Source organism: Heptranchias perlo, unplaced genomic scaffold, assembly GCF_035084215.1.
Source record: "Heptranchias perlo isolate sHepPer1 unplaced genomic scaffold, sHepPer1.hap1 HAP1_SCAFFOLD_332, whole genome shotgun sequence".
Taxonomy (NCBI): Eukaryota; Metazoa; Chordata; class Chondrichthyes; order Hexanchiformes; family Hexanchidae; genus Heptranchias; species Heptranchias perlo.
The window spans coordinates 262,837-275,850 of NW_027139344.1; the positions used below are offsets into that span (position 1 = coordinate 262,837).

Consider the following 13,014-nt stretch of genomic DNA (forward strand, 5'->3'; position numbering starts at 1 on the left):
GGGAATGGAGAGAGAGAGAGTGTAGGGGGAGGGAACGGAGAGAGAGAGTGTCGGGGGAGGGAACGGAGAGAGAGAGTGCCGGGGGAGGGAACGGAGAGAGAGAGAGAATGTAGGGGGAGGGAATGGAGAGAGAGAGAGTGTAGGGGGAGGGAACGGAGAGAGAGAGTGTCGGGGGAGGGAACGGAGAGAGAGAGTGCCGGGGGAGGGAACGGAGAGAGAGAGAGAGTGTAGGGGGAGGGAATGGAGAGAGAGAGAGTGTAGGGGGAGGGAACGGAGAGAGAGAGTGTCGGGGGAGGGAACGGAGAGAGAGAGTGCCGGGGGAGGGAACGGAGAGAGAGAGAGAGTGTAGGGGGAGGGAATGGAGAGAGAGAGAGTGTAGGGGGAGGGAACGGAGAGAGAGAGTGTCGGGGGAGGGAACGGAGAGAGAGAGTGCCGGGGGAGGGAACGGGGAGAGAGAGAGAGAGAGACAGAGAGTGTAGGGGGAGGGAATGGAGAGAGAGAGTGCCGGGGGAGGGAACGATTTGCAGGGCTATGGGGAAAAAGCGGGGGAATGGGACTAACTGGATTGCTCATACAAAGAGCAGGCACGGGCTCGATGGGACGAATGGCCTGCTTCTGTGCTGTTACCATTCTGTAATTCTATGAGCTCAAACGCCGAGCCCCAGCAAGTCGCACAACTCTCTCGTCACGGAATGGAACATGGTACCAACTGAGCTCTGCACAGGTCAGTCAGCATCTGAGGATCAATGGTTTGGGTGGGATCCTGAGTCAGTTCTGCTGTGTCTTGTCAGCAATTTGTTTTATTCAAAGTGCAGAGGCTATTTTGTCAACATTTCTTAAATTTAAAACTGAGAAACTGTGTACACACACATAAGGAATTTAAGGTGAAATATTAGTGAGCATTCCTGACACATTGTGTCAAGGACTATCTGGAAAAAATATACAGCTGGATACCCAGACAAGAATAATCTCCACCGTGTGGAACAAGAGGAGAGGGAGGCATTTCAATGTGTTTACTTGGGCAGGTGAGTATTTGATGCAGTGAAACCAATCACCATGTTTCAGTCTCCAAACCAAACTGAGAAATCCATAAGAGATAGGAGCAGGAGGAGGCCATTCGGACCCTCGAGCCTGCTCCGCCATTTAATGAGATCATGGCTGATCTGATTTTTACCTCAACTCCACTTTCCCGCCCTTTCCCCATATCCTTTGACTCTCTTGCGAATCAAAAGTTTGTCTAACTCAGCCTTGAATGTATTCAATGACTCAGCCTCCACAGCTTTTTGGGGTAAAGAATTTCAAAGATTCACAACTCTGAGAGAAGAAATTCCTCTTCATTTCCATCTTAAACAGGCAACCCCTTATTCTAAGACTATGCCCCCTCGTTTTAGATTCCCCCATGAGGGGTAACATCCTCTCAGCATCTACCCTATCGAGTCCCCTCAGAATCTTGTATGTTTCAATAAGATCTCCTCTCATTCTTCTAAACTCCAATGAGTATAGACCCAACTTGTTCAATCTTTCCTCATAAGACAACCCTTCCATACCCGCAATCAACTGAGTGAACCTTCTCTGAACTGCCTCCAATGCAAGTATGCCCTTCCTTAAATAAGGGCACCAGAACTGTACGCAGCACTCCAGGTGTGGTCTCACCAGCACCCTGTACAGTTGGAGCATGACTTCCCTGCTTTTATACTCCATCCCCTTAGAAATAAAGGCCAATATTCCGTTTGCCTTCCGGATTACCTCTGCACCTGTCTGTTGACTTTTTGTGTTTCATGTACGAGAACACCCAGATCCCTCTGTACTGCAGCATTTTGTAGTATTTCTCCATTCAAATAATATTTTGCTTTTTTATTTTTCCTCCCAAAGTGGATGACTTCACATTTTCCCACATTATATTCCATCTGCCAAATTTTTGCCCATTCGCTTAACCTGCCAATATCCCTTTGCAGACACTTTGTGTCCTCATCACAACTTGCTTTTCTATTCAAGTGGGCTTTTTAAAGAGACAGTAATATTCACACAGGCTTTTTAAAGAGACAGTAATATTCACACGGGCTTTTTAAAGAGACAGTAATATTCACACAGGCTTTTTAAAGAGACAGTAATATTCACACAGGCTTTTTAAAGAGACAGTAATATTCGCACTGGGTTTTTAAAGAGACAGTAATATTCACACGGGCTTTTTAAAGAGACAGTAATATTCACACAGGCTTTTTAAAGAGACAGTAATATTCACACGGGGCGGTGAGCGGGAGCGCGCAGGGCGGGGAGCGGGAGCGCGCGGGGGCGGGTGAGCGGGAGCGGGTGAGCGCGCGGGGGCGGTGAGCGGGAGCGCGCGGGGGCGCGGGGCGGTGAGCGGGAGCGGGCGGGGAGCGGGAGCGCGCGGGGCGGGGGGTGAGCGGGAGCGCGCGGGGCGGGGGGTGAGCGGGAGCGCGCGGGGCGGGGAGCGGGAGCGCGCGGGGCGGGGGGTGAGCGGGAGCGCGCGGGGCGGGGGGTGAGCGGGAGCGCGCGGGGCGGGGGGCGGGAGCGCGCGGGGCGGGGAGCGGGAGCGCGCGGGGCGGGGGGTGAGCGGGAGCGCGCGGGGCGGTGAGCGGGGGCGGGGTGAGCGGGAGCGCGCGGGGGGTGAGCGGGGGCGCGGGGCGGTGAGCGCGCGGGGCGGGGCGGGGAGCGCGCGGGGCGGTGAGCGGGAGCGCGCGGGGCGGGGTGAGCGGGAGCGCGCGGGGCGGGCCCGCGCTGCGAGTTGTGAGCTGAGAGTCAATGCCGTTGATTGTGAGTAAATTGTAATCGGCTTCTGATCAGATCCCCCGACATGGAGCGCGGTCAATCCCCCGCTCACTGGGGCAGTGACCCGAATAGACCGCGAATGGCCCAGATTTGATCCCGGGCTTCTGATCAGTTCCCTTGAGGTTTTGGGCTTTTGGTGTGAGGAGGGGAGGGGAGGGGAGCGGGAGAAATGATCCCGGGCCTTGCTCCTGATCACTCTCATTATCCAGGGACTCCTGCCGGAAACCAGGCCTGTCTGGATGTTCCCCGAGGCCGGCAATGATGCCTCGCCCCCCTCCCCCAGACATCCTGCTCAAGTCTCCTGTCTCCACTCCCCGTCGAGGCTCATCCATCAGCGCTCATTTGGATGAGGTGGGGTCGGACTGCCGGGGCCTCGGGAACCAAACCCCAGCCTCTGTCCACCTTGTCTTCAGGGAGAAAGGATTAGGAGAGAAATCCCATTCTCTTTCCTCACATAACAAACCCCAATCCTGGCCCAGTATTATAGTCCAGGGACTGTCATTACACACAGGACTCATGCAGCAAACCAAAGGCACTTTCACCAACACCACCTTTTATTAAACAACCGTCTCACAGGATTTAGAACCACATTTTGTACAAAGGATCATAAATAAAACAGCACAAACTGAATCTGTTGAAGTGTTTCCCTCAGTAATGAATGTGGGTGTGAGCCGGGGCTCAGTGTGAGCACTCTCGCCTCGGGAGTCACAATGTGATGGTTCAAGTCCCACTCCAGGGACTGGAGCACTAAATCTAGGCTGACACTCCAGTGCAGGACTGAATACTATTTATCCCTCAATCAACACCAGGAAAACACATTATCTGCTCATTATCACATTGCTGTTTGTGGGATCTTGCTGTGCACAAATTGGCTGCTGTGTTTCCAGCTCACAACATTGACTGCACTTCAAAACATTCCACGGGTTAGATGATGAGGAGAGATTACATGAACTAGGCTTGAATTCCCTGGAATATTGAAGGTTAAGGGGTGATTTGATTTAGGATTTGATCAGGTAGATAGAAACTTTTTCCGCTGGTGGGGGAGTCGAGGACAAGGGGACATAACCTTAAAATCAGAGCCAGGCCATTCAGGAGAGAAGTTAGGAAACACTTCTTCACACAAAGGGTGGTGGAAGTGTGGAACTCTCTCCCACTAAAAGCAGGAGATAGTCGCTCAATTAGTAATTAAGGGATATGGAGCCAAGGTGGGTAAATGGAGTTAGGATACAGATCAGCCATGATCGGATTGAATGGCGGAACAGGCTCGAGGGGCTGAATGGCCAACTCATGATCCTGTGAGAGAGAGAAATAAAAAATGGGCTTGGGCTGAGCTGTGATGCTCTCCACAGTCAAATATCCTAATCCTGTGTTTCTGATTTTATTTCTGAACTGCTGCTGCAGGCCTGAAAGGGTTAATCTTCAGACAGAGTCAATCAGGAAATGAAACGAACATCGTCACTCCCTGCACTGAGTGTTTATAACAATTTCACTTCCTGCTCTGGTTCCTCGCTCTCTCTTGTGCTGTGTGAAAGCTGCTTCAGGTGCTGTTGGAATGGAGCCTGGAGCTTTCGAGGATGAATTAACCTGTGCTGTGTGTCTCCAGGTGTACCAGGACCCGGTGGTGTTGTCCTGTCAGCACAGTTTCTGTTTGAAATGTATTGAGGGAGTTTGGGTCCAGACACCAGGCCCAGAGGGGTTTGAGTGTCCTCAGTGTCGCCAGAAATTCAACCCCAGGCCCAGTCTGAAGAGAAACTTCACGCTGTGTAATATAGTGGAAAAATACAAGCGGTCACAGCCTCCTGCTGATTCAGCCCGTGTCATGTGTGATACGTGCATCGAGAATCCATCCCCAGCTGTCAAGACGTGTCTGAAATGTGAAGCTTCCTTTTGCTCCCTTCATTTAAAACCACATTTACTGAAAGGGGCCTACAAAGATCACACCCTAATCGAACCTGTGGCTGATCTGACAGACAGGCAGTGCGTTGACCACAAGAAGGTTCTTGAATACTACTGTAAAGATGATGCAGATTGTGTGTGTGTTTCCTGTACAATAATAGGGAAACATAAATCCCACACACTGCTGAGCCTGGATCAGGCACAAGCTGCAATTAAGGTGAGTGACACAATTCCTGATATTAAATACAGTGAGGGAGAGTTTTTCTGTGAATGACCAACATTAATTAGAACTGATTGCAGACAGTTCTGATTTAGCCCAGTGTTTTCTTGTTGCCTGGGTCTAGGTTTCCAGCTGTTTGTTTTTAGAGCAGAGCATGTTGTTGCCCTGTGCAACACTGGGGTATTCTGCCATCTGACCAGCAGGGAGAGGACCATCACCGGTGGGGGGAGTGAGGGACACCCACGGGGGGAGACTCAGGGGCTGGGGGGAGAAACTGTTTCTCACAACAAGAGGGAATTGGTGTTTGAGAAATGCTGGTGTGACTGAGTCTGTCTCCCTTTCCCCTCGGCTGATTCCTGGAAATGGAGGAGCTGAGTCCATGTGAAAATGCAGCACACGGTGAGTCAGTGTGAAAAGAAGCCGGTGTGTGTGTGGTTCCTCAGTTTATACAGGGCAGGGAGCGCCTCTTTACTGAGAGCCACAGAAGGGAATATTTCTGCTCAGGGCCCAGACACTGAGAATCCCCCAAACCACTTTCTATCCACATCCAGTGGGGTCACTCCTGGAACGGAATCATTTCCCTTTTACATTCCAGTTTCAATCCCTTTTAAACACTTTCCAATCACCTTCACAGGAAGAATTGGAGAGAGAAATCGAGAGGCTTCGGGGAGTCCAACAGAATTGTTCCAGCAAACAGCGAGACTTGGAGAGATCAGAAGCTGAAATAAAGGTGGGTAAAGTGGGACTGGATTTAGAAAGGGTTTCTCTCCCCGCTGAGTCAATGAGCACATCAGAAACAGGCCTTCCAAACCAGGCTGGTTGTGTTGGGGCCGAGTCACTGATTACACTGAGTTCCCCGTGTGTTTGATGTGAGGGGGAGCTGCTTAACTCTCCCTGCACCTCCCAGGGAATATTATTACATCACTTGGGCACTGGATTTCCTGAAACAGACACAGTCAGAGGCTGGGAGTTGGAGACTTGCCCTGAAGCCTGTATCAGATGAACATAGAAAGGAAGAGGAAGAAAAGACCATTAGCCCCAGCGAGCCTGCCCCATGCAGACAGGGTTCAATCACACACACCACTGATCCACCCCGAACCATGTACTCACCTGGGAATGGCAAACAGAAGAGAGAAAAAACACCTGCAGACAATTCAGGACAAACTCTGGGAAATTCCTCCCCAGCTCCCTTTTAAAGGGTGGGAGTGACTCCATACCCCCAACATGTTCAGGGAGTCTGTTCCAGAGATCGAGGACTCTGGGGTCTAACCAAACTCTGTGCCTATGGATTTCATACACAGGCCCTCTAGTCCCACCATCCCGATCCATCTCAAGTACCTCACCCAACGAGTGAGTCCAATAATCCCTCGATCATTTTAAAAACCTCAATCATGTCCCTCTCGGCCTGCCTTTCTCTAAATCGCCCTCCCTCTTGGAGCCGATTTTCAGAACTAAAATCCATCAGACTACGTGTCATTCTGGCCACCGTCCTCTCCAGAGTCTCAATCTCCTTCACCAGGTGTGGGCACCAAAACTGGACCCATCACTCCAGGTGTGGATGGACCAGGTGGCAGTGCCATACACAGTCTAAATACAGTGCTCTTTCTATTAAACTCAAGGCTCAAGGCAACACTCGGTAAACTCTGTTTTCTCTCCCAGTGGACCCTCCCCTCACTGCTTGTCTATCTTTAACGGGTGATCGAGTAGTGATCGAAACAAACTGTCCCGTCCCTGGAAAGTGCCGTGTGCTCAGGGTAAGAGCTGTGTGGAAGGGCCGTTTGTAATGAGAGTTGGTTTGGGTTTCAGACACGAATCGATGAGCTGAAAGGAAAGCTATCGAAGAGCTTCTCTGAATGGAGGAGACAGCTGGAAGAAGATGAAGAATATGCACTGAAACTGATCGATGAGGAGGGGCTCCGAGCTCTCTCACAGATAAGAAGCTGTTCTGAAGCATTAAACAAGAGGATGGAACAGATTACATTAATAGATGGAGAAACCCAGAGTCTGGTACAGAGGGACCATCTCTCCTTTATTCAGGTACATCTTCAATATAAACAGGGCCATGTCTGGGGAATGGGGCGTTTCTGTGAGGCTGGTGAGAGGACTGAATTGTTTGAAGATTGTTGGTGGGGCCCAGCATTGGTGCTGCCCCCTCAGCCCTGCCCTGGGAGTGTTGGCGCTGCCCCCTCAGCCCTGCCCTGGGAGTGTTGGCGCTGCCCCCTCAGCCCTGCCCTGGGAGTGTTGGCGCTGCCCCCTCAGCCCTGCCCTCAGAGTGTTGGCGCTGCCCCCTCAGCCCTGCCCTGGGAGTGTTGGCGCTGCCCCCTCAGCCCTGCCCTGGGAGTGTTGGCGCTGCCCCCTCAGCCCTGCCCTCGGAGTGTTGGCGCTGCCCCCTCAGCCCTGCCCTCGGAGTGTTGGCGCTGCCCCCTCAGCCCTGCCCTCGGAGTGTTGGTGCTGCCCCAGGATGGAGTGCAGTGAAATGTGGGATTATTGCCCATTCCTGTGACTGGCCCCACCTACTGTTATACACTGAACTCTTTACTCTCAATCCCAAATTCACTCTTTGGTTCCATTGGGTGTTGATTTGTTCGTTGACTGATTTGATCTCCTCTCTTTATTCACAGAACTCGAAGCAGCTCCTTTCCAGGTAAGTTCCTCTCAGTCATACAGTACCTGCTGCTGATAGGGAACCTTCCCCTGTATCTGGGAGAAGAGTGAAAGTAGAATCACCGCTTGGAAAACTACCCAGATAAGGTGCTTTCAAATGGTGGGAATATTGAGTGATGTTTAACTGTGGCTTGAGGGGTTATTGGCTCAGGCAGCCTGTGGGAAATGGGAGATTCCACATGTACACTGACAACACCCAGCTCTACCTCACCACCACCTCTCTCGACCCCTCCACAGCATCCGATTTGTTACGCTGCTTGTCCGACATCCAGTATTGGATGAGGTGAAATTTCCTCCAATTAAATATTGGGAAGTTCGAAGCCATTGTCTTCGGTCCCCACCACAAACTCCGTTCCCTAGTCACCGACTCCATCCCCCTCCCTGGCCACTGTCTGAGTCTGAACCAGACTGTTCCCAACCTCGGCGTTCTATTTGACCCTGAGCTGAGCCTCCGACCCCATTTCCTCTCCATCACCAAGACCTCCTACTTCCACCCCATAATATCACCTGTCTCAGCATCTGCTGCTGAAACCCTCATCCATGTTATTGTTACCTCTGGACTCGACTTTTCCAATTCTCTCCTGTCCGGCCTCCCATCTTCCACCCGCCATGACCTTCAGCTGATCCAAAACTCTGCTGCCCGTATCCTAACTCGCACCAAGTCCCGTTCACCCATCACCCTCTGCTCACTGACCGACATTGACTCCCGGTCCAGCAACGCCTCGAATTTCAAATTCTTATCCTTGTTTCAAATCCCTCCATGGCCTCGCCCCTCCCTGTCTCTGTAACCTCCTCCAGCCCGACAGCCCCTGAGAATCATACAATCATAGAATGATAGAAATTGATGGCACAGAAGGAGGCCATTCGGCCCATTGTGTCCGTGCTTGCCAAAATAGAGCAATTTAGCCTAATCCCACTTTCCAGCTCTTGGTCCGTAGCCCTGTAGGTTACGACACTTCAAGTGCATGTCCAAGTACTTTTTAAATGTGATGAGGGTTTCTGCCTCTCCCACCCTTCCAGGCAGTTGTTGTTGTTATTGAGTGACCTGGGCTGTTCCATCGGTGTGTCGAGCTTCTCAGGAACCTGTTAGACAGGAAGTGAGAGAGAGAGAAACCTGCAGTGACCTGTATCTAACCGAGGCTTCCGAAAGGCTCCATGTGTGTCAGTGACAGCTTTATTCCATTGGGTCAGTAAGTGCTGTGTGATTGGCTTGTTCCATCAACCAGCCCATGGAGAAATGAGGAGAGGGGCAGGTCCCAGTGTCAGAGTGACAGTAAAATGTGTTGTGATTGGCTCATTCTATCCACTAACAGAGAAATGAGTCAGTGCTGAGATTTCCCAGTAATGTCACTGTGATTGGACCCTCGGGCCACGATTTTATCTCCGAGGTCCGGGTGGGTTGGGGGCGGGAGGCAAACAAAATCGGGGATTTCCGGAGCGGGAAGGAATCCCGGCTCCAACCCGCTGAAAAACACGTCCGACCCAGAGCCACCTGGGTGCGTGGGGTTCAGGAAGCTGGGACGGGACGATATTTAAACCCACAATTAACGGAGTTAAAGTCCTTGGAATTGTGATTTACATTTTATTGATGCAGGGAAACGATATCAACGCTGCCTCAACGTGTTTCCTGTGCTGTGTGAAGCACGCCATGGAAACGGAGGTGAGTTGCAGCCGGCAGCCATTTGGCCATTGAAATCCCTGTTTGACAGATGGGGATAAAAGGTGAGTTATTGCAGCAGGGCACTCAGTTCTCTCAGACAAACAATTGGCTGGGAGTTCTTTGTGTTTAGTCTGAGAATTCTTGGTTCACACTCAGAATTGGTCTGTTTACACATATTTACCTACATTTTGGACCCCCTCAAACTGGTAACATCAGGATGGGGGGCGCGATGGCTGCATTCACCAGTATATCCGAGGAGGGGGCACATCACCATCCTCGCCAGGCACGGCCTGCAGATCCACCACTTGCAGCTCCACAAGACAGAGGTATGTCACAGGGACCCGCACAAGAGCAGAGAGGGGAACAACAGAGGGCCTGACATCGCAGGAGGCACTACCCTCGTGAGAGGGTCTACAGACCGAGGCTGAGCTTCCTGGACCTCTCTGAGGAGCAGTGCATACGGAGGCTGAGAGTGAGTCACCAGGTGGTCGCAGACATCTGCAGCCTCCTTCATGCAGAGCTGCTCCTGGCTGGGCCTGGTGGCATCGCATTGCCCGTCGCAGTTAAACTCACCACTGCCCTTAACTCCTTCACCTCCGGATCCTTCCAGGGTGCCACCAGTGACATCATCGGGGTCTCTCATTCGTCTGCCCTCAAGTGCATAAGACAGGTCTCCGATGGTTTGTTTTGCAGGGTGTCTCACCACGTCAACTTCCCCATGGACGATCTCAGCCAGACGGAGAGGGCAGTGGGTTTCCACTCACTGTGCTGGCTTCCCACGGGTACAGGGTGCAATTGATTGCACACACGTAGAAATCCGAGCACCTCCACACGAGCCAGGACTGTTCACCAACAGAAAGGGATATCACTCCCTCAACACGCAGCTCGTTTGTGATCACCGGAAATGATTTCTTCACGTGTGCACCAGATTCCCTGGCAGCTGCCACGATTCCTTCATTCTGCGGGAATCCAACATCCCGGCCCTCTTCCACGCACCAAACAGACTTAAGGACCGGCTCCTCGGAGACAAGGGAAACCTCCTGCAGACGTGGCTCATGATACCTGTGAGAAACCCCATCAGCGAGGCACAGAGTCAGTACAACGACAGTCACATCACCACCAGGTCTGTCATTGAACATGCGATGTGATGGGCTTCAGGTGCCTGGGTCGATCTGGGGGAGAGCTTCAATACGCACCAGCGAGAGTGGGTAGAATTATAGTCGTCTGTTGTGTCCTGCACAACATCGCGCAACAGAGAGGATTACCAGTGGATGAGGCCCCAGCAATCAACATTGAGGAGGAGGAGCAGGAGGACGAGGATGAGGACGAGGAGGGTGGCTGCTCGTGAGGCCAAGGAGTCACTGATATTTGACCGATTCTCATAAGGACATCTGCAAAGTGAGGATAGTCCAGTCCTCAGACCACCTGGAACGAGCACCACCAACACCAGGACCCCCGGCCCACACAAAACAGTCCAACAACCACACATACACCCACTGTAAACGCACCCACTGGGTGGCATCAAGTCTCACCGTTCATGATGAAGCACATGAAAGGGCCCGATCACAAAAGGGACTCAAGAATGGGCAAGATGTGGCAGTAGTGGTGAGAATGATAATATTTAATGTGACTTCAACAAAAAACAAATATAAATGATAAACCTGACAGTCTGTCAGACACTCTTGTGCAAACCCCCGGTGATCACAAAACCTTCGCCTTCCTCTTCCTCCCACTTCTACCTGGTGCATCCCCTGTGGCTGGAACAGAGGTAGTGGCAAATTGCTCAGATTCATAGCCTGACTGTTAAGATGCTCTCGGCCGACGCTCTCTGGGTTTTGGAGCCCATGAGGGTCCCTCCAAAGACTGCTTCACCTGCACCTGTGCAGGGGCAGACTCGGCAACCTGGAGAGGAGGCAGCATTGTGGGTACTGGTTGAGAGGGGGGCAAAGGGTGAGACATGGGAACGCTTTGAGTGGTGTCCCCATTTCCATGTCCCCTTTTGCCAACATCCCTCTCCTGGGTCAGGGCCACATCACTCTTACCACCCTGCTGACAACAGTTTGGAGGACATGTGTGATGCCTAGTAAGGCCACTTCCAAAGTTTCTGTCTGCCTGTTTAAGGTGGCAGACATGTTGGCATCCAGAGTCCGAAAGCCCATTGTCAGGGCCTGAATGGACTCATTTGTGAGCCGTGCTTGAAGCTCAATGGAGGCTCGCCTTCTCCATCGCAGACGTTCCCGCACGTACCTGTGACACTGTCTCAGATATTCCCTCCTGTACCTGTGAGTATCTCAGAGATTCCCTCCTGTACCTGTGACACTATCTCAGAGATTCCCTCCTGTACCTGTGACACTATCTCAGAGATTCCCTCCTGTATCTGTGCCACCATTCCACTCATGCAGGAGTTGGACTCCTCCATTCTCTGCGCTATTGTGGAGAGTGTGCGTGGCACCTGTTCCAATACCTCGTAAATCTGCTGCTGTCCCTCGATCATTCTCTTTTTAAAGGATGGTCCCCGGAGTTCAGCATCTGCGTCCAGCTGAGCAGAGCCTGGAGAGGAGTGCTCCCACCGACACGGACTCTCCACAGCTGCCTCTGCGACCAGTGCCTGCTCGTGCTCACTTGTGTGTGGTGATTCACCAGGTGCCAACCCAACAAACTCACTGCTGGGACCCATCGAGGTGTGAGTATCTGTGCTGGTGGATGGCTCACTCAGATGTGACGGTGCACCCTCAGAGGCCGGGAGCTCCTCTGAGGAATCGCCCTCTGCCGTCACTGCAGTCATTGAAGGGCCTGTGAGAGAACAGAAGGCAATATTAAGCATCATCACAGATGTGTCATGTTGCGATGAGCATACTGAGGTGTTCAACATGCCAATCGTTGTTAACATCAATTCATGTTGTGTGTGATGAATGTTAAAGTTGTGTCACCAGATGTTTGTGGGGGGCCAGTCTCGCCGTCCCCGATGGACAGGCACTCGAGGGTGCGTCTGATCTGCGGGGCCTCCTCCTCCACCTCTGTGAGGACCACTATTAGTTGTGGCCCCCCCTCCAGTCCTCACCCTCTCCCGTGTATTTTGCTCTTCTCCTACGAGGGGAGAAAGTACAGACGTGTGAGTGAGGGAGGGTGAAGTGGTCAGCCAATGAATGCATTGCGTTGGGTGAGGCTGACCGTGAAAGAGGTGCATCAGAGGGTGAGTATCAGACAGAGACATCACATTGGATGAGGATTGGGTTGAGTGGTAGTGGTGGGGGGACTAATGGGGAGGTGAGGAAGTGCTGAGGAAGTGAAGGTAAGTTGAGGATGAGCCTTAAGTGGGTGTGAGGAGTGATGTGATGGCAGTGCAGAGTGAGAGGGGGTGAGGGTGGGGGAGTGATGTGCACCACGGATTGCAGGAGAATCAGGAAGTGGACTCACTTTTGCTGACCTGGTTAGGTCATTGAAACGCTTCCTGAACTGCACCCAAGTGCGGGAGATGTTGCTCCTGCTGGTCACCTCCTCAGCCACCTCGAGCCAGGCCTTCTTGGTGGCAGAGGCAGGCCACTTCCTCCTGTCCGCCGGGTAAAATATTTCCCTCCTCCTCCTCTCCCCGGCCAGCAGCACCTCAAGTGAGGAGTCACTAAATCGTGGAGCTGCCTTGTCCCTCTGCTGCTCCATTCTGCCTGGTTGTTCCTTTGTGCAGCAAAAGTCATTGCATCAATGGCCCTTTAAATATGGACACTCCAACTGACAGCAGGTCATGTGGGTGCGCAGTCCGCCCGTTGCGCAGCTTTCAGACGGCAAA

General features: G+C 52.3%; 1 protein-coding gene across 1 annotated transcript; it reads left to right on the plus strand.

Moving 5' to 3' along the window:
* Positions 1-869: 869 nt before the first annotated feature.
* LOC137311390 (E3 ubiquitin/ISG15 ligase TRIM25-like) lies at positions 870-10,578 on the plus strand. Its single transcript, XM_067978631.1, has 7 exons — positions 870-1,025; positions 4,192-4,903; positions 5,541-5,636; positions 6,713-6,970; positions 8,884-9,066; positions 9,165-9,230; positions 10,486-10,578. The coding sequence occupies exons 2-7, from the start codon at positions 4,343-4,345 to the stop codon at positions 10,576-10,578; spliced, it is 1,257 nt and encodes a 418-aa protein (XP_067834732.1). The 5' UTR covers positions 870-1,025; positions 4,192-4,342.
* Positions 10,579-13,014: the final 2,436 nt, after the last annotated feature.

Coding starts and splice junctions, on each gene's coding strand:
- LOC137311390 (XM_067978631.1), top strand. CDS start 4,343: ATGGAGCCTGGAGCTTTCGAGGATGAATTAACCTGTGCTGTGTGTCTC. Junction 6,971..8,883: donor TTCAATATAAACAGGGCCAT/GTCTGGGGAATG, acceptor ATCCACTAACAG/AGAAATGAGTCAGTGCTGAG. Junction 9,231..10,485: donor AGCACGCCATGGAAACGGAG/GTGAGTTGCAGC, acceptor ATCGCGCAACAG/AGAGGATTACCAGTGGATGA.